Genomic DNA, 25,542 nt, shown 5'->3' on the forward strand with positions numbered 1-25,542 from the left:
ATTAATTTATCTAAGGTAAAATATATATTTTCATGCATGCTTTCTAATGCAATTTAAAGGTAGAGTGTTACATAAATAAATCTAAAGATTTAAGTATCATATATATATATATATATAAAAGAATTTTTTTATATGTATATAAATCCCCAAATAAATTATAATATAATATGCTGATGTAATGGTATCTAAATATTGGCAATAAATGATAATAATTAAAAAATATACTTGATAATGATGATATATTATAGTTATAATTTTTTACTATAAATGTTGTATACTTAGAATAATATTTATGTCATAAATGATTTTAATTGAAAAAAATTAATGTTAACATATTTGATATAATTTTGATCATAATAAATATATACAATTATTAAATTTACTTTGAAAATTTCTATATGTTAGAAAATTTATATTATATTTATTTAAAAATAAATTTACTATCTTTCATTTTTTTTTTAATTTCTAAACAATTTTTTTTTCCGTGAATATTTCCTTTTCGGGCCCATCTCTAAGAACCCTATATATATAAGCCCTCCGACGACAAAGGACGGCGAGGCCTCGCCACCTGCGTGCTCACAGTGCTTACTGTCTACTTCCATTTTTCTTGTCTTTTCTCTAAAACCCTCTTCACGCAATGGAAGCTTCTCTACCTAAAAACCCCTCTAAAAGGCCAGCGGAGTCAGTCGATGATGACGAAGAGGGGTTCAAGCCGGACGCTAAGAAGCAGAAGAGATGCTTCACGGAATTCGAGCCCCGAAGGTTTCTCTTTATCTTCTTTGTCTTTCCTGTCTTCACTTGCTTGATCTTTTTTGTTCTCTTTTCGTCGCAGCTATCAGGTTATGGTGTTCGAAGTGGCAATGCGGAGGAACACCATCGCCGTTCTCGACACAGGCGCGGGGAAGACCATGATTGCGGTGATGATGATTAAGGAGATTGGGAAGGACCTTAGGTTGAAGGGGGATAGGGGCCTCATTGTCTTCCTTGCTCCTACTGTACATCTTGTCACTCAGGTTTTTTGCTTTTTGAGAACAAAATTGATTTTGTTATATTTGGCAAAAAGATGGGTTGTTTTTTTGTGTGGTTTTTGGCGAATTTGATATTGATTCAGTTATACTCTCATTGCTTTCTGTGGGCCTAGCAATATGAGGTGATAAAAGTTCATACCGATCTTAAAGCTGCTAGCTACTATGGGGAGAAGGGGATTGATCAGTGGGATGAGAAGGACTGGGAGAAAGAGATCTCTACTTACCAAGTATGTACGCCTCGTTGTATTTTGTATGAGGCATTTAGTTGACTGATTGATTACTGGAGTTGATTTAATTTCTTTGCGGTCTTTACCAAATTATTATTTTTTCTATAATTGATTATGTTTTTTTTTTTTGTTTTGTCTCTCTTGTGGGTGAATAAAGAGATTATTTTGATGGCTTGGTATATTGTTCTATGTTTTTTCAGAGTATTTGTACATTTGATTTATTTTTCATTTGGGCGATGTAAGAGTTTCCTTTCCATTTTCGTATTGATTTCTGCTCAATGGCTGTTTGATTGGATGCTTTTTAAAATGCATGAATGTTTGATATGCAGTGTAACAAAATGCATGCATCTTAGAAATGTAGATGTTGTTTGGTTTAGTGTAAATCAAATGCATTGAACAATTTTTTTGAATTCATTTCAAATACATTAAAATGTTTCTCTTTATTCTCTCTCTCTCTCTCACCCCCCCCCCCCCCCCCCCCCCTTTTTTTTTTTTCCCCGGGCTCCGGCCAGGTTCAGGAAAGGTGTATTGAAGGGCTTAGGGCGGAAGGTGACTTGAAGTGGTGGGGTTGAGTGTGGTGTGGAGGGCTTGTGGGATGATCATTTGTGACAAACGGTGCTTAGGGATGTCAGCTATGAAAAGATTACTTGGGGAAGGTCACTGGCATTAGAGACAAGGACGGGTGTGTGAGTTATTTGGAAAGAGCAAGATTAGTGTGATGAGGAGGGACTCGAGGAAGATTGAGGGTGACGAGCAGTTCGGGAGTGGTTGAGGACAATGGAAGCATGGGAGGTCTCCTAAGACAAGAACAAATCAATATAAGCTTTGCAAATTCCTAGTGATCTTGTTTGAATGAAAGTTAAGTAAATTTAGAAGTTACAAAAAAGTAACAAGAAAAGGGTAAAAGAACAGTACTTACAAAAATTAAGTTAACAAGAAAGCAAATAAAGCTAGCTAGGGGTGCCTAGCCACTCAAGGAACAATATTTATCTGTGGGCTAGTATGTGCTTATCAAGTGCTGTTAACTATTTTACATTCAATCAAATGGCCATATCATGTTAATTCTGTTTTACAGGTAATGGTGATGACACCTCAAATTTTATTAGATTCATTAAGAAAAGCTTTCTTACCAATGAATGTGGTGCGATTGATGGTGTTTGATGAGTGCCATCGCGCCACTGGTAACCATCCTTATACTAGGATAATGAAGGTATTTGCAGAAAGTTTTGATCTTTTACCTTTTTGTTAGACTTTATTCCCATAATGATCCTGATAATCTTCAGTATATCTAATATTGTACAGGAATTCTATCACAAGTCTCTACAAAGGCCAACAATTTTTGGAATGACAGCATCACCTATTATAGGAAAAGGCAAGCTTCAGTTAATCTACCCTAATTTCCAAATTGGTTTTTTTTCTTCTTTCTAGGTCCTTGCGTTCTCAATTTCAAATTTGATTTGTAGTTATCATATGCATTTATACATCATAATTAGATTCAATGTTCATATCAGGTGTTTCGTCAGTTATGGAATGTGAAGATAAGCTTTCTGAACTTGAAAGCATTTTAGATGCAAAGGTAAATTGTATCTTGAATTTTTTTCTTAAGCACTGAGTCAAACATTCAAATCAATTTTGCGGCCTCTAAATAAAAAATATGCATTGTATGTCTGATTAGAGTGCTTCTTATATCAGTTAGTTGATGGAATTTTCATGTAGCCGACCCGTGTAGTGGGATAAAAGCTTGACGTTGTTGCTAATGAAATTTTCATCTACAATCAATATATGCCGCTCTACTGCCTGAGCTTAAATTCATTGAGCTAAGTTATTCTTTTTTTACAGATATACACAGTTGCTGACAGGAGTGAAATGGATGTATATATTCCTTCTGCAACACAAGTTAATATATATTATGATCCCGAGTTGTTTATTCATCATTGTTTAAAAACGAAGCTGGAATTGTTATTGAAAAAGGTCTTAATTACCCCCTTAGTTGTATTCTTACTACTTTTCTCTAACTTTAGTTAAGAATATATGTGAAACAATTACTTCTTTTATCATTCCTCCATTGTAACAGTTTGATGCTGCTGTTATCTCTTTGAGTAGCTCTGTATTGCATCATTATAGTGACTCTGAAGATATTCTGAGAAGATCCAGAATGAGATTGTCCAGATGGCATGCAAAATTTTGTTATTGCCTGGATGAACTTGGATTGGTTTGTGCCAGTGAGGTATTGCTTGTTTGTATCTGATGTCATTGCCTTCATATTAACCATATCACTAGGTTTACACAACTTTAAAAAAAACATGGAAGCCTACATAATGACCTATATTCAGCAATTTTGCTAGTTATAAAATTAGTAGCTATTGCTGAAAGCATAACGGTTTTACAATTGGTACACTTTTCAACAAATGTTTGTGTGTAACAGAAAATATCTTAGTTATTTATAAATTCCCCTGCAACAGGCTACTAAAATATGTTCAGAGAAAATCCTTCGTCCATATTCTGCAGACTCCAAGGATTTTGCTGCAGAGTGTTTGGAAAGATGCAAATCCTTTGTTGAGCAGTCTAGGAATTTATTTAACGAAAGTTTACCTGAAGGTATAATCTTATCCTCTTCTATCTTGTTTTCTCTTGATACTCCTTATATCTTTTCTAATTAATGATGGTTTAAATGGTTTTACTTCTGGTTTTACCTGACGGCTTCTCCTTTCATTTCATATTCATATCAACCACCCTTGCTATTTAGTACAAGCATATTGAATTATGCTCCAGAAAGCTTTATGATTTTCTTAATATATCTATTGAATTATATATTTGTGATGCCTTTCTGACCTGCTTATGCTTTTAATAATATCATGACTGAATATTCTTTGATTCCTAACAATTTGCATTTTTGCATCAACTCAAAAGGAAAATATTTCAACTCACTGTTCTGGACGCCAATATTTTATCTAGCTTAAAGTAAAATATTTCTACTCACTCTCAGATTCTTCTGCAAGCATGCAAAATAAATGCATGAATTTAGGGAGACCCATTTGATTGAATGAGCGCATGTGCATTTGGGTGCATGAAATACTTGCCAGTTAACTAATGCACATTGATGAACAAAATTGCAGATCTAGATGTTTGTGTTTGTGTTTTGGGATATGATACTTGAGAAATCTCTTAACATTTTTTCTTATGAGCTTAATACTGAGGTTTAACATTCTATGCCTGTTATTCTATTGTTAATCAAAATATATGATTATACCTTATTATGCTTTCAGGTTATGACATTCTTCTAAAATCTGGAACTTGCCGTCCAGAAGCCAAGGAATTGGGTTATATGTCTTCCAAGTTGAGCGAGCTGATGTGTATTTTTCAATCATTTGAGTAAGGGGATGGCTGCCATTTTCTTTTTAAATTGAAAAGAAAAAATAACATATTTTTGAAATTTTAATTTCAGCACTTCCAGAGAAGTTCGCTGCCTTGTATTTGTTGAAAGAAAAATTACAGCTAAAGTGATAGGGTGCATGATTGAGAAAATTAATATTTTATCAAATTTGAAAGTTTCTTATTTGACTGGAGGAGGTTCTTCAGTAGATGCATTAACACAAAAAACTCAAAAGGATACCTTGGACTTATTTCGTCGTGGAAAGGTATCTTTGATGTTAATGTTGCTTTTAAATTATGAATCTTATAATATTTTACCGAAGAGCTGAATATTACTTTGTAGGTGAATATATTGTTCACTACTGATGTAGCTGAAGAGGGGCTTCATATACCAGAATGTTCATGTGTCATTCGTTTTGACTTGCCAAAAACAGTTCGTAGCTACGTTCAGTCGAGGGGGAGAGCTCGCCAATTTGGTTCCCAATACATTATTATGCTTGAACGGTAGTGATCTTTCTTGTTTGTTAACTTTTGCATATTGAGTATCTTGTATATTTTCTCTGGCATATTTAGAAAGTTAATTCCCTTCTTATGTTAAAGTCCACATGACACTGATATGTAATTTCCAAGAAATTTAATTATGGATTTAAAAGAGTGAGTTGTTGTGGTTTTCAACGAATATCTGATAGATCTTTGTTAGAAGGTTTATTACAGATTTAAATTTTATCTGTTGGAAAAATTGTTTACAAGAATAGAGTTTAGTTTTGTTAGAGAGTGTGATTGTAGGTGGGCCAAATTTGGGTCTCATACACCAGTGGTCAATTTTTTTTTTAGTTTGAAAGCTTAAGTCTATGGATGAGGATTGATTATTAGTAAGTACATCAACATAATTTTCATATCTCTGATATGAGGCTAAATCCAATACTATCATGCGACTTTGCAATCTCCTCCATATGTGAGAGCTCTCCATATCGTCCCTCACTCCCTCTCAACAAACCAAGCTGAGTAACATTCACCACTATAACGGCTCAACTTTTTGCTCATCTCGGCGGCCATGTGTTAGGACTTGAAGAAGGCACTTCTATTGGTTAGGCTAGGTCAATCGATCAATCAATATAACTTAAAGTTACTCTGCGAAGTAACTCAAATATCTAAGCAATGAAGAATTTGAATCCATGTTCAGTTGGGCCTATAAAACTGTTAACTTGCTAGAGTCCATTGACTAGAATTGCCTAAGTCATTGAGTGTATTGCCTAGATTGATTCTCATTACATGTGTTTTAATTCTATGTTGGCATTGCAACAATTGGTTCTACCTTTCTCGGCATATCAGCTGTGATGTGACTACTCCTGGAATGATGTGCCAACTATGCCCCAAACCTTTCACCCATTTCCGTAATGACTCTTTGCTATGAATCAACATCACTCTCTAGAATAACTGCATACCATAAAGTTTGTCGTATAATTCATACAATGTGAAGTCAACCTCTATTTTGCTCGACTTATGTCCCACTATTTTTATTTTTGTTGAAGTTGGTTGACACATGCCTTCACATTGCAATCATCAAATAGATCCTCTCCAATCCATCGAATGCATATAAATACCCCTTTCTTAGACAACCAATATCAGGTAAGAGATCAAGCTTTTAGCATAGACTATGTGAATTATAATTTGAGAGTAATTGTAGGGCAAAACTTTTCTCTGTATTGTTGGTGAGTTAAGAAAAAAGTGACTTAGTGGAAATTAGTATATTCTTTTCTTTTTTATATTAAAGCTTCTTGCATTCTCCCGTATAGTGGGCGTAGGTCTATTGACCGTGCCAGTATAAACCCAAGTGTGTTCTATCTTTTTTTTTTTCATTTTATGTCTCCCTCTTCCTAAGTATTTTCTTTTTTTTAATGGATGCCTTTCTCTTTTTTTTTTAAGGAAGTAAATTGACCCATTAACTCAATGCTCCTCATTCTCTCTTTCCTTACTTTTCATTCTGAACCAATCGAAAGTCCACTCTTGCATGTCGGGTGATCCACCTGATGATCTTTTGATCATTCACATCTTTTGGTTCTCTTATTAAGTGTCTTCTCTCTTCCATTAGGAAGTAAATCAATTCAACAAGTCAACCCTATCCTCAACTCTCTCTCTCTCCCCTAGCCATTGTGAACCAGTCGAAAGTCCATCTATACATGCTGGTTGATCCATCTCGAGATCTTTTGATTGCTCAAATTTTATGATGCAATCATTGAAAAAATATTGGGTCAATGAAAACTTAATAAAGTATCATTCGTCATAATTATACTAGCCATCATCATTACCTACCTATGCTTCTCGGTGGTAGTGATGGCGAAGGAATGCTTCATCTCAGTGTCTCATTTCTTGGAGCTTTCATGCATAATCAACTTTTTCATCCAAGGAATGCTTTTCCTTGCTCCATGAATTTTCCTTACTACTAGAGCCTATTTGGCTCCCATTTATCTAACTGCGGGTTGAGTGCCTTGATCCTTATGTCATCCTTCATTCCATCAACACTCGTCATGATATAAGTTCTAACCAACTATTGTCCTGCTGCATTGGTCATCACCATACGTCATGTCAATCTCATCCCTCTACTCAACGACAATTGGGTGAAGTGGCTTGTAGAGGAGTCTTCAAAACATTCTTTTCATGGTTAATTTAACAATTGATATGTAGCCTTTATCTTAGGAAATTTTGTGGAAGCATTTGTCTTTAAAATATTTTATTTATATTTACTTATTGGAGGAGGATAGCGATGTCGAGGAGGTGCCAGTGCCAAGGGTCGGGAGCGCCTCACCTGTCACAACCCGACCCGGCTAGCCCGAGTTAACGGGGCGGGAGCAAAAGGTCGTACGGAAAACTATAATAAAACATAAACAGTTCTAATTAAAAACTTTAATTAGACAACATAATCATCATCCAGTCTAAGAAAGAGCTACTAACAACAATAAACTCAGATAGTTCCAAACAGTTCAATTATCTCAAGACCACTAAAAACTTTCAACACATCATTACATAAACTCCATTTACTATTCATACTCAGATACAAACTCAAACTTAGACTTAAAACATAAAAACAAATGGAACATTTCTTCCTCCTGAGGTCCCCTACGACGATAAGTGTAAGGTCGTCGTGCAGCCATTACTTCTCTCCTGAAAACATTTCCAAAACGAGGAATGAGCCAACGCTCAGCAGGTAATTCATAGCACAGTTAATTTCATAAGATGCATAAATTAAAAACATTTACAATTAGAAACTAATTCATTTAATTAGACAAGTCATAACATAAAATGTCATTTTTCTTTTTCATAAACATTGCTATCCTTTCATTCTTTTCTTTACTCTTTTTCATATGCAATGCAAAGTGCAAAATGATTATGCTAAATATATCACCCGTACCGGAAGTACCCCTTTTTCGTACTGATCAGGAACGTAGTCAAATTTTTTGGCCATTTTCTTTACCATTTGGCTTTTACAAGCCTCATTACCATTTTGGCTTTTGTAAGCCCCTTTACCATTACCATTTTGGTACTTCCGGATCAACATGTAACATGAAAATTTTATTCCATTTAAATCTTTCCATTTCCTTTCATATTTATTTCATTTATTCATATACATTAATTTCTTTTCAAGAATGCATGAAATGTAAGCATGAAACTGTAGGGTACTTTAAAGCATGAATATCAAAACATTTGACAGTAAATAAAATATTTGACAAGACAAGAAAATAATTATATGAAATTGCATTCTAAGCATAAAAATTTTAAAGCACTTATAAATTTAACTGGGTTCTGAACACCTACCTCAAAGAAAATACGGTACGTCACTTCGACAAAGTCTTTCACTTCACACCTTAATGATCACCACCTAAAAGTTTATAAAGTAAACGTGTCACATCAATAGAAATCAACTTTCCTAAGTCTAATTGTCAAACCCGGCATTTTCTCTTAACCATTCCTTACGACATTTAAAGGATAATTAATTAAATTAATATGAATTTTCGGATTTAATAAATACCTAATTTTCAAAAATCTATAAACCTTCAATTTCATCAAATCATTGTTTCAAAATTGGTCCTTAACATATATTAATAACTATATAATAATTTTCGGATTAAAATAATCAAAATAATTCATGAAAATTAAAAATTTACTAAAACCCTAATTTTTCTTCATTTAAGCATTTCTAATAAACTTAGGATCAACATTAGTAAAGGGAAATTCTAAAATTTCAAAATCTAAGAAAAACCCTCATTTTTAAATCTCCAAAATCTCTATGTTTTTATTGCCAAAACAATCCTCTAAACATTCCTTAAAGATTTTGCAAAGAGATTTCGAAGAAATTCTAAAATTCTATAAAACCCTAGAATTTTCTTTTCCAAAAATCTAGAGATCGGGAAAGTTTCATTTGAAAATAATTATACCATAGTGTTCCTCTCGTCGTCCTCTTCGTTTTGACTTAAAAGTTTCGCCGGAAGATCGTCGCCGGAAAGCCCTCGCCGAAGCACGCCGTCCGCCCTAGTCCGCTCGTTCCGCTCGGTTCGGTCCTTCACGCGTGAAAATGAGATGGGAGAGGGGTTTCGGTTTGCCAATTAAGGGAGAAAGGGTTTGCAAATGTCCATAATGCCTTTGCTTAAGTAATTTCGTCTTAAGAAACAAGTGAGGGTAAAATGGGTATTTTGAAACTTCGTTAAATTTTAACTCCTAAAATAGGCTAAATTAGGTAAGGGTTATTTATATCAAAATGATCAGAATTTTGCGTAGGATTTTCTAAAATTATTTTCGTTGAATTCCGTTAACGTTGAAAATCTTACTTAAAAATTCGTCGCGGCGCTTTGAAAAACGTGCGATGCCCTAAAATAGTAATTTCGGGTTTTACATCACCAACATTTCCATCCTCATCCTCTTGATCTGAAGAATGATTTGAAAGAAGAAGAGTTGAAGGAAGAGATAGAGGACGAGGATGGAGATGCTGATGAGGAGGTAAATATTTTACATTTTTTTTTCCTAGCAAGCAGGATTTCTAGGTTTTTTTCTGATTTGATCACTTTCTTCTATATCGTGATGAGCAAGTAACATTTTTTTTTAAATTTAACGAAAGAGATTACTGTTTTCAATTATAAATGACAGCGGTATATATGCGCTTCTCTGTATATAAGATTTTTTTTTTGCATATATGTTTGTTTATGGGTTAGTGATTGCAATTTTAGATGGTTTTAATTTGTCAAATTTTTGTTCATTTTGATGCTTGGGTATTTTTATTATTTTTTGTATGATTTTTTAATTAAACTTATTCTAACTTTGGTGAGAATTGTATGTTAGGAATAAGTTTAATTTAAAAATAATAAAAATACCCCGGCATCAAAATCTACAAAAAATTGACAAATTAAAACCATCTAAAATTGCAATCGCTAACACATAAACAAACATATATGCAAAAAAAAAAATCTATACAGAGAACTGCATATATATTGCATTCATTTATAATTGAAAACTGTAATCTCCTTCATTAAATTTAAAGAAGATGTGTTACTTACCACGATATAGAAGAAAGTGACCAGATCTGAAAAACTCTAGAAATCCTGCTTGCTAGAAATAAAAAGTAGAAGTAAAATATTTACCTCCTCATCAACATCTCCATTCTCATCCTTTATCTCTTCTTTCACCTCTTCTTCTTTCAAATCATTCTTCAGATCAAGAGAATGAGGATGGAGAAACTGGTGAGGCGCTCCCAACCCTTGGCACTGGAACCTCCTCCACATCACTATCCTAGCTCCTCATCCTCTTCATCAACATCATCTCCCTCCAACGCCTCATCAACATCTCCATCCTCGTCCTCTATCTCTTCCTTCACTTGTTCTTCTTTCAAATCATTCAATAATCACATGATGAGCAACACTAAACAGAGCGAACATTCCAACTACATTGTACTCAAAAGGTAAGATGTATTATTTGCTTACACAGTAATTGCATAAAGACAAGTTTATTTATTCATAATAATATTTCTTCAAGTTCTAGTTTTAATTGAGGTGCATATATATATATTCTTTGATTACAAGTGCTAAAGGAATAGTTCTCTTGTTTAGTCAGAAATCCTTGCATTTTTTCTTGATTTTTATTTTGTTGTTCTTTCTCCGACATTATAGTAGTGATTCTCACTCTCTAAGATGTAACTTAATATTTTTATGTCTGCAGGGGAAATATTCAACAAAGGAACCTGTTATTTGACATTATGAGGAGTAGGCATTCAATGATGGATGCTGCTCTTAGTCGAGATCAAGATGCTTTGATTCCAAAAACATTCAGCTGCGAAGAAATAAATACATATCGCGTTGATTCAACTGGAGCATCTGTGACTGCTGATGCAAGTGTTAGCCTTATCTATAAATACTGTGACAAGCTGCCCAGAGACAAGTAGGGCAATATTATCCCTAGTAGCTTTAATTGTTCATATTTTCCTTTTAACATTTTTATCCTTGGTAGCTTTAATTGATCATGTCTTCCTTCTAGACTAATGTTTCCTCCATAATACTTTGTTGTTCTATTGTAATCTATTACTATGGTAACAAGTCAACATCCCCTTGTTGTAGATATTTCACTCCGCGGCCGGCTTTCCAATTTGATGTTTGCAGTGGGGCTTATGAGTGTACGATTACTTTACCAGCCAATGCTGCATTTCGGTCCTTAGCTGGTCCTTTCTGTAAAAATTCTCATCTAGCGAAGCAACAGGCTTGTTTGGAGGCTTGTAAGCGACTGCATCAACTTGGTGTTTTAGATGATCATCTTAATCCTATAATTGTAGAGCCATTGGAATCTGAGGTTGATGAAAAAACAAAACAAAATACCAATGGTATAGGTATTAATACTATCCTCCTTTTTATGCTTGTATTAAAAACTAGCCTGCTAGTTTTTATCTGTATCTTTGGTGCAAAAATTGAGATTGACTTGCACTCCTGTTTGAAGGAACAACGAAGAGAAAAGAACTCCATGGAACAACCATTGTCCATGCGATATCAGGAACTTGGGCGTACCAGAAGACTGGTACTGTCACTTTACAAGGATACAAGATAAAGTTTGTGTGCAATAACATAAACTACAAATATTCTGGATTCATTTTGTTGCTTGATACTGTTCTTGATGAAGATGTTGGCTGTTTGGATATGGATCTTTATTTGATTGATAAGACGGTGAAAGCCTCCATTTCCCCATGCGGACCTATTCAGCTGGATATTCAGCAGGTCTCTCTTATTAATGAAAAAAATTCCTAGTTTACTCGATAGCATTTGTCCAGAAACCATATTTCGATAATTTACTTATGGTTGTGTTAATTTAATCTCAGATGGAGCGAGCAAAACTATTCCAAGAACTATTTTTTAATGGCTTGTTTGGCAAATTATTTAAAGGATCAAAATCTCGTGGACAGAAGAGGGAGTTTCTGCTAAAAAGCGAGAGCAAATCGATGTGGAGCAGTTCCAAGATGTACATGCTTTTACCACTTAAAACTTCAGGCCAACAACATCATGATGAAGCACATATAAATTGGGATGGAATTGATGCTACTTTTTCTGTGGTGGAATTCATGTCAATGATTTACTCATCAGGAGCAGAAAGTGATCAACTGTGGAAAAATCTAGTTCCATTTGTTTCAAGTAATGTTTCTGATGAGTCTAGTATCATCCACCTTGCTGATAAGCTTGTGCAGGTTCAAAGTGTTAAAGACTTGGTAGTTATGGCGGTTCACACTGGCAAACTCTATACTGTTCTTGATGTTGTAACTGGTTCATCCGCTGATAGTTCGTTTGATGCACCCGAATTTGCTACATTTAAAGACTACTTTAGCAAGAAGTAAGCAAGGATTTAATAAGAATTTTCATTTTATTAATGTGTTTATGAAGAATATTTTTGCACTCAATGAGGGCACATGTGTTAACATGCATTTTTCCTTCTTTCATGCTAGACGCCTAGTTTTATGCGGATTTAATTGAGTGACTGAGCGCTTCTTGGTAGGATGGTTACTATGTGTGATCGCTGCTTATCAGATTTATGTCAATTGAATTCATTTTCCTTTTTGTGGATTAGGTATGGAATTGTGCTTCAGCTTCCGGGGCAACCATTGCTGCTTTTGAAGCATAGTCATAATCCTTACAACCTTCTGTCTTCTTCCAGCCATATTGAAGGTTTGATTTTCTTTGTAAAATATTGTTGCATTTCATGTCTCATTTTTTAGTTTTCTTGTTTAATATGATGTGGCATATTTTTCGTATGTAATGTTAATGATTCTAAGAAATGTTTAACGTTAGGAATGTTTAGAATATCTACCTAAAACTTTGTTTATCTCAAAAACTATTAAGAATATTGAGCATGAAAAATCATCTTTTTTATATTAAGATATTATTTGATGCATGGGATTTTAGAGGAGCAGTCGTTTATAGTGAATCTTATTCATAAGGCTCCTAGTGCAATATTTTGAGGTACAAAAAAAAAAAAAAAAAACTAGTGCAATATTTTGAAAAAAAAAAAAAAAAAAAAAAACATACAATTCTCACCAAATACAGAATGGTTTTTTATTTGATATTTTTCAATAATAGCACTTCACCTCGAATTGAAGCATATTGTTGACCACTAACCACCAATCCACTTCCCCCACTACCCACAATCTCATAACCTCCCCCACTGCCTGATCTTATAACCTCCCCCACTCACGTAACTCTCTCACATGGCAGTAGTCAAAACCTAACTCCGCACCTCTCAATTTACACTGAGCCACATACAGGAACCCCGAGATCCTCTCTCTTGCTTGATCTCTCATTCTCTCCCAAGTTCTCTGTTCGTTTGCAGGAACCGCATGCAAGAGCCGCTCGACCTGTGTCCCATCTCTGACCCCCACTCTCGTTTCTTTGAATCCAATGTCCACATCTCCAAATCCAGGCGCCTATGCGATCTCATCCCATATCGCTCTCATACGTTTGTCCAAATCCAGGTCCACGCAAGTGACCTGCTTCAACATCTTCGACCTCAAACCTACGCCCGCGCCCACTCCTACTCCAACCCGAAACTTGTGCCCTCATCTTCTTCCATGACTCCAACCCAACCCGTTCTCTCTCACACGACACAGTAGCTGCACGTAGTAACTAGGCCAACCCCAACCGATCTCTCGATCCCCCATCCACTCGAGCTCTTGACCACCTACAAGCTCCCCTACACTGCTCGTTAGAACAAGCCGCTCAACCCATCACCGTTGTCATCACTTTTGCTACAATAAATTTTATAACTTCATTTGTTTCGTGCTTAAATAACAGGTACAAAAAGAAACCATGCCCGTTGTATCTTTGATCCGGCTGGGAGAAGAACGAGAAGACATGAAGACCTGCGTTCGTTGTATATTTGATCCGAGTAGGATAAATAAATTATACGAAAACCCCACGTCTGTCATATGTTTGATACGACCAGGATAAACAAAGGCAAGTGCCTACTAGACACTCCCTAAATGGGGGGGTGGGACGCCGAGAGATTGTCGAAATTTTAAACAATAGTGGATATTCATATAATTAAATTAAAAAATAAAATTTTGAAAAAAAAAACAATAAAATCATATATGTATGTAATTATGAGCCTGAGGAATAAACATTAACTGGACTACAATATCAATCAATATTTTGAACTCAAATTAATTGATTATGGTAGAGACTAAACTAACATCATAAAAATATTATTATAATATGTCAGCAAATTGTTATAAAAAAAAAACATATTGAGTGGAAATATAACATGAATTAACCTCATAATAGCTTATCCTCTTTTAAGGAGCTCCTCATTGAGCTTTTCCAAGATGAATTTTAGCGCTAATCAATTCTTTGTATTGTAATCATGATCATTATGATATAAACAGAAATTACTTTAGTCCAGGCCTTAAGATGATTTCTTCATTAACGCAAGTAACCTTAAGTATTCTCAAATTGGAATCAAGGCCATGATAATAGAAATTGACTGATTAAAGGGAGGTAGAATAACTTCAAAACACGTTAAAGTAGGCAAGACAAACCATTATCTTTGATGATCATTATTCTCTTTTTGAATACATCTCTCCAATCGAACAAGTCAATTATTTATTGCCTCTTGTAGCACCGAGAAGAGTATGAATTCACTTTATTTATGAATGCAAGCTATTTTATATGCGCATCGAAATGTTTATTTGATTAGTATGTCATTCAATTAAAAGTCTCATCTTTAAACTCAATAAACTGGCCATTAATCAGCTCAATAAGAGGTTCATTTGGTTAGCTAACAAGCCAATCAATAGTTTTGCTTGTTCATACACTTGATAAAGCTCATTTAATCAACTACTAAGTTGTTTGGTAGTATTGTTGATTACTAGGTTAAATATGGCTCATTCTGTTGATAACAAGCTGCTCGATATTAATATTATGCAAGAATAACGGTCAAAGTTTACTTATAGAAGATCCATAAGCAAATGTAAAATACATTGTACAAATGTAATGAGAATGCGAAAGACATTATGTAAGTTTAATGGAAGTGTAAAATACATTATGCAAGTTCTGCATGTGTTACGATCTTTACATCAAGCTCTTGAATGCGAGATCCGATAATGGCTTCGTGGATTTATTAAAAGTGCTTAAACACCTTGATGATAGTCATTGACATGAAATTTTAACCTGAGAGAGCTATTTAGTTTTCAAAATGCCTTCAAAATTTTAAAATCTACCATTCAAAGCTGTATTCAAATCTTACTAAAATTTTAAATTTTTAAAATGAGATTCGTTATAAAAAACTTAAAACTAAAATCCATTCACACTCCGCAATGGTTTGGCGAGAATGATGAATTGAAGATTAACTTTAGCTCACAAAGAGAAGACGTCATGCGGAATGTATTACTACAATTCATTCTCAATTGATTTCTTATCAGCAGGCACGAGGCGTGTGCCCTTTGACTTGGTGGGTTTTCCGCAAAATGGTACCACTATATTAGGGTCATGGTCAAAGCCCGTATGTTCCCTGTTGGTTAAAAAACTATTGAGTAATAAATTATAGGGTGCACTCGATGAGGTATAAAGCGCTCTGTTAGCTAAGTTTGACTTAAGTTCACCCTTTTAGACAAACATTCACTCTAGATCTACAAGGTATCTTTGGACAAAGCAACCCATACTGTCGACAAGGTTCCTTCTGTCAGGTTGGGTTGACTAACTCCTCTGACTGAGTAAACCAGAGACTATGATAGCCTGCGATGATGTAACCAGAGGATCGTGATTGGGCCCATCATCATTCCCCCATCACTCGCTTTAAGTATACAGTGATAAATTTCAAATCATAAAGTCCAAAATCTAAAACTAAATTCAAATTCTAAAATCACTGCTATTATATGCTAGATAATTATTGCAACCTATTTAACAGGTAGTCTTAATGGAAAGTTATCTCTTATTATCGAGAAATGTAATTAACCATAGGGACTTGCGCCAATAGGAAATAAGAACTCAGATCATAAAGTCCTCGCAAAATGAGGGCAAAATCTCTGGGTAGCGTCTTATCTAAAGCCTAATGTCTTCTGAAAGTTTACCTCAGAACCTAAATTCGTTAAAACTATTCCCATTAATAAAGAGGCGTGGAGAGGCCGGGGCGAATTTTTAGTGCCCCACACCTACTTTAAGTATATAGTGATAAATTTCAAATCATAAAATTCAAAACTAAATTCAAACTCTAAAATCACAGTTATTATATGTTAGGTAATTATTGCAACCTATTTAACGAGTAGTTTTAATCGAAAGTTTTCTTTCATTATTGAGAAAGGTAATTAATCATAGGGACTTGCGCCTATAGGAAACCATAACTTAGATCATAAAGTCCTCGTAAAATGAGGGTAATATCTCTAGGTAGTGTCTTATCTATCAAATCTAATCCGTCTTTTGAAAGTTTACCCTAGAACTTAAATCCGTTAAAACTCTCCGTGTTAAGGAGAGGGCGGGGCGCAAATTCCCTAAACCCTAATCTTCCTAGAAAATATAGTGTCTTAGAGAACATTTACCCAAATAATTTCACATGCAGAATGAGCTGTTGCTCTGTATTTAGCGTCAACCGGATCTAGCCACAACTATTTGCTATTTTGCTGCTTATTTTTCATGATGACATGTTGCCTAAACAAAAATACAATATCTTGAAGTTGACTTCATATTTTTAACTAACCAACATAATATATATCTAGGAATGTTTTGACATTCATGTGCTTAGTCTTAGTGTATAATAACCTTATTTTACGAGACATTTGAATACTTGAGAATGTGCAAATCTCATTATTCTTCAGTTATGGATTTTGCTTGTATCGGATCACAATTCCTTTGATGAATGAAATATCAATTGTTGCTTAATTATTTATACATAAATGACCAATGACCATCAATTCCATCCTAGTTTATGTGTGCTTTGTCATGATGTTGTTGGCCTGAAGTTTTAAGTGGTAAAAGCATGTACATATTGGAATTGCTCCTCATCGATCTGCTATTGTTTTTTTTTTGGCAGAAACTCTCTTCTATGCCCACAAAATATTGATGTAGGACTAAATGCGTATGTTGTTGCATTTGAAATTATATGCCATTGAAAGAGCAAGAGCAATTAGTCAATCTTTCTTGATTTAAACGGTGATTGAAAACAATAAAGTAATGATTTAGATCAAGCAATAGATTACACAACAAAGATTTAGAATACAAAAATAATCAATCAATTCAGATTTTTCATAATGCGGGGCTTTCGATATAAATTTCCTAAATTAATATTTAGAATAGTCACTATGAAAAATCTCTCACTCAACTCTTTAATGATAGGTGAAAATGGAGAAAACCTACATAACCTTTATGACGCTACAATGAAGGGAAAATTTAGAAGAGAAAAGACTTGGAGGATAGTTTACCTTTGTCAGGATTCAGAAGCAAGTCGCCACTAAATGGGAGGGTGTTGTTGGTCGATATTGGTGACGAAGGAGAAGAGGATCCTCTCTATGTTGTCTTCAATGGATTGATCGTTCTCAAAGTTGATGTCGAAGAACGAAGGCTCGGAGGGTATCAATCAGCCCTTGATCATTGAAAACAAAGCTGTGATCTTGTTCTGGTTCAGCTATACATGAGTAGACATCAGACTAAGAGTTGTGGGAAATTATGGACGACAAACGGAGTCTTTCCAGACAGCAGGACAGCAAGGAGGCCTTGCTGAAATTTCTGGACCGTAGTGGAAAACCTTGGAGAGATGGTAATAGTAGAAAGTAGGAGAAGATTAGGAGTAATTAAGGTGGAGAGAGGAGGGGAAGGGGCTGACCATATGGAAGAGGGAAGGGAATTCTATTTCCAAATTTGGGAAGTTATTTAAGGAAGGAAAGTGATCCAAAAATCTAAATTTTAATTTCAGATTTAATGGTAGAGGTAATTGGGAAAATTTGAAATTCAAATTCCCAAATTCCAAACAAAGGGGGAAAGGAGGGAGGGGCCGGAAGCTATGAGAGGAGGGGTGGATTTAGGGAGCTTTGATTGCTTGCCAATTCAAGCAACCTAAGTTACGAAAGAGATTCAAGTCAAATATCTCTCAAATTTGATATTTAATTTCAAATAGATTTGATTGGAGGAGTTTCCAAAATAGTTCCTCATAATTAAGAAAGGGGTTTCAGATCTTAAATAGATTAAAATCTGATTTGAAAACCTTCCTAATTTAAGATGCGCTAATTATGGAAAGTGACAATTAGGATTTGAAATTTGGGGGCAAAGGGAGAGGTGTGGCCCAATGGCTAGGAGAGGATTAGGATTAGGGCCGGTGGCTAGGATTAGGATTTGATATTTGGGCTAGTGGCTATGGGGAGGGGAAGGGCCTTTGTTGCCAACGGCTAAGGGGATGGAGGGACCTTGGGCCGACGGCTAGGAGGGTGGAGGGTGGAGGCCGACGGTTTGGAGGAAAAGAGAGGGAGGCCGGTGGTTTGTGGAGAAGAAGGGGGATCTTGATAGAGGAGGTGGACCACTAATCCAGACCCTTCCTGTGGTTGGTGGGTAGTACGTCGCCCTCACCTAGGGACTTCATACTCTCACAAGAGCTCTCAAACTCACAAAAACACAAGTGCATGAATTTCTCATAATAATTATTAATTATCCTCTCCAAAGAAGAGGAGTTATAAATAGCCAAGTTACAATAGAAAATCCAAAAGACAAAAGTGCCCCTAAGGATCACAAACAACTAGTCCCTCAAGTGAGGGTAAAAACGGAAAAATATGATAATAAATCAAATACACATATAATAATAAACCTAATACAAAAAATAACTCAAAAATAAAGTGGTGTGATCGTGGCCATAGATTGTCGGCCCCTTCTCTGGTAGATTTTTCATGTTCGGATGTCCTCATCAATTGATCTTCTAAATAATTTGCCAACTAAACCATTTAAAAATAGTTCTCGGAGTAGTTTTTCTAAAAGTAGTTCTAAATAATTTGCCAACAAATATTTCAAAAAGCTAAGCCTTGGCTAAACCTTGGGAATCTTAATGTCATAATGCCTTACAAATGTAGAAATACTTGATAACATTTGTTGCTGGATAATACTTTTGTATGTATATGAATTTTTGAAGGTAGCAATCCCCCAAATATATTGGGGGATTGCTACCTTGTTGGATTTGCATTCTTGGATATGGTTTCTGGACAAATGTTATCAAGTAAACTTTGAATTTTTCATTAATAAGGGAGACCTGCTCAATAACCTGCTGAATACATTCACCAGAGGAAATGGAGACTTTCACTGTCTTATCAATCAAATAAAGATTCATATCCAAACACCAAATTTCATCAAGAATGTCATCAAGCAACAAAATGAATACATAATAATTGTAATTTATGTGATTGCAAACAAACTTTTTAATGTGATAACATGGGTCATATGGTGCCTAGGTTCTTGACATTACATGTACATTGGTTGTTGGGGGGATTTCATGTTTCTTCGTTATTCCTTCAAGCAGCAGTGGAAGTCAATCTCATTGAAGTTTTGATTTTCTTAGTAAAATATTATCTTATTGTTGCATTTCATGTTTCATTTTTTATTCAGCTTTCTTGTTTTTTTATTGTGGCATTTTTTTATATATTGATAATGATTTTAAAAAATCATTAAATGATAGGAATCTTTAAGATGCATACCAATAACTTAGGTTACCCAAAAACTATTAAGAACATTGATCATGAAATTTATTTATTTTTAATATTTAGGTATACACTAAAAAGAATTAATTAGAAAATATTAGAAATGACCTTTCTTTATTAGATTTGAATGAGAATTTGACTTTTAACCGGACACAACAGAAAAAAAGGATTCATGTAGCCGGGCCGACCCCACAGTGGGATAAATGCTTGATGTTGTTGTTGTTGTAAGGTTTAAACTAGGATGTTTTGAAGAGGAAGTTAATTTTAATGATTATTTTTTTAATATTAAGGTATACACTAGGATGTTTGAGGAGGAAGTTAATTTTGATGATCTTATTCATAAGGCTCCCTTCTTATACGAATGAGTATAATTTTCTAAGATAAATGTACAACACTCACTAAATATGGAGTACTTTTTAATTTGTATTTTTTTATGATAGCACTCCCCCTGAAATTGAAGCATATATATATATATATATCTTTAGCTTGTTTTATAATTAAGAGAAAGATGGAGAACTTGGAGCTTTTGTATTTATACCAATTATTTTAAAATGGAGACATGCAATGTGATATTCTTAGTAGAAAAAGACAACATCTTCACTGATATTACATTCAATCATAATGTGTTTGATTCTTCATTGAACATGGTTGTTGGCAATGTGGATAGCAGCATTATTACAACAACAACTACATCGTCTTTATCCTATTATGTGAGGTCGACAAATAGTGACATGATTTCTTAGTACAAAATTGTAGGTTGAGTAATTGGAAAACTAAATACGCTTAGGAGCAAATCATTTCACACGTAGAATGAGTTTTAGCTCTGTGTTCAACTTCAAAATTAAATGGGCACAACGATTTTTTTCCTTGCAATGAACACAATTAGAATATATTATCTAGTTGACTGCATGTCTTCAATCGTGCAGCATAGTCAACATCTGAAAAATGCTTTTACAGTACCTGAAAATTAATTTTTATTTTTTCATGTATTTAAAACCTTGCCTGTTTTACTAATTGTTTTTTTCTTAGCAACCCCCCTCATTCGCTTTTGTTTTTGAACAGGAGGCTTAACTACTAAAAAGACAAAGTTTAGAAATAACAGTGCAACTAAGTCACAAAATCATGTGCGAATGCCTCCAGAACTTCTGGTTCACATTGATGTTCCCTTGGATGTGATAAAATCTTTCTACTTATTACCTTCCTTGATGTATCGAATGGAATCCCTGATGTTAGCTAGCCAGTTAAGAAAGGAAATTGGTTACCATTCTGTTTGTTCTTCTGTATCAAGTGCTTTGGTATGCCATTTGTTTGCTGAAATGATTTTATGTACTGTTTAGTTATAAATTTAATTTATCAGTTATTTCATTGGAATCTAAAGCACTTTTTGGACAGATATTGGAGGCGATAACAACATTAAGATGCTGCGAGGACTTCTCCCTGGAGCGCCTTGAACTTCTAGGGGACTCTGTACTGAAATATGCGGTGAGCTGCCATCTTTTTCTAAAATTTCCCAAGAAACATGAAGGTCAATTATCTGCTCGCAGATCACAGTTAGTTTGTAATGCCACTCTTCATAAATTCGGAGTGCAACAAAATTTGCAGGTACGTTTCATCTTCTAAGATTCATACATACAAATGTTTTATGAAGATATATTGTATGTCTATATATACATAGTGATAGAGATTGGTCTATTTTGATTTTACATTTAAATGTCATTATGCCATCAAGACTAAAGCGTCGTTTGGGACAGATTTCTTACTGCTTCTTAAAGCAGTTTTCTAGTTAAAAAAATTAAATATTTTATACTAAAAAGTTGCTTTAGGAAGCAGTAAAAAAATCGTCCCAAACGAAGCCTAAATGGGAGAAAATATTTTATATTAGTGTATTTACAGTTCCTGGTGGTATGCTTGCAGATTTATTGGCTACTTGTAGTCCTTTCTAGTTTATTGAACTTTTGAAGTGTCTCTCCTTTACAGGGTTACATACGTGATGCTGCATTTGATCCACGCCACTGGGTTGTTCCTGGTCAAGTCTCTCTTCATCCTGTTCCATGTAAATGTGGAGTTGATACTCTAGAGGTGCCATTGGATGGGCAACATGTGTCCGAGGATAAATCTATTGTGATTGGGAAGGCTTGTGATAAAGGGCATAGGTGGATATGCTCCAAAACAATATCTGATTGCGCTGAAGCACTTATTGGTGCATACTATGTCGGAGGTGGACTTAGTGCCTCCCTTGCTGTGTTGAAATGGTTAGGTGTTGAAACTAGTCTGGAGCTGGAAATGGTGGAAGAAGCAATAAGGCCTCTCTCACTAAGGAACTATTTACCCAAACTTGATGAGATTGAAAATCTGGAAAAGAAGGTTGGGTATAAATTCAAAACAAAAGGCCTTTTACTGGAGGCCATGACTCATGCTTCCCAACTTGAATTAGGAGGTATCTGGTGCTATCAGCGGCTTGAATTTCTTGGCGACTCGGTGTTGGACATCCTGATTACATGGCTTCTCTTTCAGCGCCATACAGATATTGATCCCGGAGAGTTAACTGACTTGCGATCAGCATTGGTTAACAATGACCACTTTGCTCAAGTTGCAGTAAAGCATAAGCTTCAAGTGCATCTTCTACATGGTTCTGGATTGCTTTTAGAACAGATCACAGAATATGTAAAACTGTATGAGGAATCTAGAAAGGATGAGCATACATCTTGGCAAAATAGGCCACTGAAGGCTCCCAAGGTAAAGTTCTCGAGCATCTTCAGTTCATTTACTAGGGTTTTGTTTTGCTTTTTTTTTTTTTTTTTTTTTTTTTTTGTAAATCTGCTTGCAACAATTTTTTTTTTTTTGCTATTCAGGTTCTTGGAGACCTGGTTGAGAGTATTGCTGGTGCCATACTGATTGATACGAAGCTTGATCTTGATAAAATATGGGTTATCTTTGAACCCCTGTTTTCACCTATTGTAACACCTGCAAGTCTTGAGTTGCCCCCATTTCGGGAATTGTCAGAGTTATGTAGTCATTCTGGCTATTTCTTAAATGTGTCATGCATTGATGAGGAAGATATGGTGCTTGCTACACTTGATGTACAACTGAAGGATGTTTTGCTGGTCAGACGAGCACGCGATAAAAACAGAAAGTCTGCCAAGGGACAGGCAGCTCTTCTGTTACTGAAGGACATGGAGGTTTGCTTTCGTTGCATAGCTTTTATTGTTTAACATGCTACATTAATAAAAAGATGACAAAAAAAATCTAAATGTATCACTTTAAGCCGTTGCAAGTTCTGATCCTCTTTATGGTTATACTGTTGAAAAGCCTGGTTTTAAAGATTGTAGTGCTACTGGCCAACCCCCACCTTTTGCTCAAGTTTTGTGGGATAATTTTATGTTACAGGAAAGAGGATTCTTACATTCTCGACATGCTTCGAAGAGCGAAAAACATGAAGGACAAATTCTCAACTCAAAGCAGTCAGGAAGAGACTCTGTGTTAACAGAGCTTACACAGGTCACAGAGGATATGGATGTTGCACCACTGCTAAATGGCAATGGGCCCTGTCCACCAGGTATCTTGATTCATTAAAAAACTTATTTCAATAGTTTTTTTACATATTGTGTTTTGATTCATTAGTTAGATGGATCATTTGATCTTTTTGAAAGTGGTTTTCATTCATTCTTACTGTTTATGCATGTTACCGAGTTCTGCCAATATTAATAATGTTACTATTTAAAATTATCAAAGGGAGTGGGTAACTGTTGCTTAAAAAAAAAAGAGAGCTCAGCTAAAGATGATGCAGGGTACGTTCTTGAAGAATTTTGCACAAAAAGACTTTAGGGATAAGTTAATGCATCTTTACTCAAATTCATTTAGACTGTCATTTTGCTTCACTTCATTTTGACACCAATTTGATGGAGGATGTTTAAAGATCTAGGGTCACTAATGCGAACTATGATGAAATGCACAATGAGACACATAAAAGCTAAAATTCATAGATTACCAACTCTCAATTTTAACAAAGATTAGTCACCTTTGATCTAAAAATACATATTTATTTCATTTCAAACAATAACATAAGAATCAGCAAAATTTGAAATCCCAAAGTGAATATAAAATTCAGCTAGAAATAAGATTTTCTTGTATCATCACATAACAAAATTTCAACCAAGCTCGCACCAATCATTAAACTAGGTAACAATAAAAACAACAATAGAAGTCACTGGATGGAAGATCCAAAAACTCACCCCTGAATCTACACGCATAAGAATCGAGTTGAAACTGAAACTTTATTTCACTATTTAAGGTTCTAGCAATTTACATGCTTCAGGAATCAATATGTGTAAAAAACTGCAAATTCCAATTTAGCACACTCAGATTCCATCAACGATGGCAAGTTCCCAAAGTTAAAAATTCCTATTTCATCAATTCCTGCAAAACCCAATCTCCAAGCTACATTAAAAAAAAAAGTAGAAGAAATGTGATCAGAATTAGAAATCTGCTACAACAACAATGACGAAAGTACAAATTTAAGCCTCGCCCTCCAATATGTAATAATTGGACAAAAGAAAAGTTGCAAAGTTCGCTACGTGAGAAATTTTTTGCCCGCATGCTTAATACTGTTTGTCTTCATTTTGAAATGGTTGTCATCATCATGTCACCTTCATCAGAAAATTGTTATAGTATCAGTTGCACTAATAAAGTTTCCAAAACTTGACAGTAGTGGATTTACCAGTCAAACTGAAAAAGGGCGGACCGCGTACTGCAATTTATGAACTTTGCAAACGTTTTCATTGGCCTATGCCTAGCTTTGATTCAGTTGTCAAGCCAAGGTCAGTATAACATATTTAGCATGCAGTCTCTCTCTCTCTCTCTCTCTCTCAACTATTCTGTGCGGATGCCGAATGTAGTTTAAGTCCAGAGACTAATAAGAATGCACCACATTAGCAGTACCAAGCAGGGTACCGAGTAGTATTTAGCTGTTGTATGACGGTACCGAGCAATATCGAGCCGGGTATCGAGCAAGGGGTGAAGTGGCGCATTTTGGTTGGTCTCTAGACGGCGTTCGGCATCCGCACAGAATAATTCACTCACTCTCTCTCTCTCTAAAACATTTTACATGAATGATTGTTTACCACCATGCAGTGGTGTTGATGGGAAGAAGGGGGTTCTTAAGTTCATTTCAAGTATCACAATGCATTTTCCTGATTCAAGCATGATCAAGCTGGCAGGAGAGAGCAGATTAGATAAGAAGAGTTCACAGGATTCAGCTGCGCTAGTTATGCTCTATGAGCTGGAAAGACTTGGGAGATGCAGCATACACGAAGTTTGATTGGTAGATTCGGACTTTTTAGAAGAAAAACGTAAAAATCTTTCAATACTGTAGTTAGTTAGATGCAATCAGATCCACAATATTGTTCTCTCGATGGCCAATTTTTTTTTTTCTGTACATATGTAGTAATTGAAAAGGTACCATTGTTTAACTCATTAAACATTTTCCAGCAATAAAAAAAATGTTAACGGCTCTCTCTTTAGTTTCAGCTCCCTTAGTATTTTCATTGGTGTAGATGAACTGAACATTAATTAGTTGGGGTCTTGTTTGAGCGTAAAAAAAAATGATAATAGAATATCATTTTAAAATATACAATACAAAATATTTTTTTCATGATTCTTAGGTAGGGTGTATCTATATATAAAGAGAGGGAGTTTTTCACATGTCATTGGCTATTTGTAATAAAATTTAAATAATTGA

At 35.0% G+C, this 25,542-nt stretch overlaps 1 protein-coding gene across 2 annotated transcripts; it reads left to right on the forward strand.

Moving 5' to 3' along the window:
- Nucleotides 1-554: 554 nt before the first annotated feature.
- On the forward strand, nt 555-25,324 carry LOC110105224 (endoribonuclease Dicer homolog 3a). Of its 2 annotated transcripts, none has more exons than XM_020834627.2 (24): nt 555-762; nt 833-1,013; nt 1,142-1,255; nt 2,331-2,465; nt 2,558-2,627; nt 2,767-2,831; nt 3,095-3,226; nt 3,330-3,482; nt 3,718-3,853; nt 4,522-4,627; nt 4,701-4,893; nt 4,971-5,131; nt 10,832-11,050; nt 11,227-11,492; nt 11,600-11,874; nt 11,976-12,481; nt 12,716-12,813; nt 20,868-21,100; nt 21,198-21,407; nt 21,783-22,541; nt 22,658-22,984; nt 23,193-23,361; nt 24,511-24,622; nt 24,936-25,324. In XM_020834627.2, the coding sequence occupies exons 1-24, from the start codon at nt 638-640 to the stop codon at nt 25,120-25,122; spliced, it is 4,932 nt and encodes a 1,643-aa protein (XP_020690286.1). In that variant the 5' UTR covers nt 555-637; the 3' UTR covers nt 25,123-25,324. The 2 variants fall into 2 exon arrangements, with proteins under 2 accessions (XP_020690286.1, XP_020690291.1); XM_020834632.2 differs by having other exon boundaries at nt 24,514-24,622.
- The last annotated feature ends 218 nt before the right edge of the window (nt 25,325-25,542 follow it).

The sequence above is a fragment of the Dendrobium catenatum genome, unplaced genomic scaffold, assembly GCF_001605985.2.
Source record: "Dendrobium catenatum unplaced genomic scaffold, ASM160598v2 fragScaff_scaffold_370, whole genome shotgun sequence".
NCBI lineage: Eukaryota > Viridiplantae > Streptophyta > Magnoliopsida > Asparagales > Orchidaceae > Dendrobium > Dendrobium catenatum.

Coding starts and splice junctions, on each gene's coding strand:
- LOC110105224 (XM_020834627.2), top strand. CDS start 638: ATGGAAGCTTCTCTACCTAAAAACCCCTCTAAAAGGCCAGCGGAGTCA. Junction 4,894..4,970: donor ACTTATTTCGTCGTGGAAAG/GTATCTTTGATG, acceptor ATTACTTTGTAG/GTGAATATATTGTTCACTAC. Junction 23,362..24,510: donor CAATGGGCCCTGTCCACCAG/GTATCTTGATTC, acceptor AAAACTTGACAG/TAGTGGATTTACCAGTCAAA.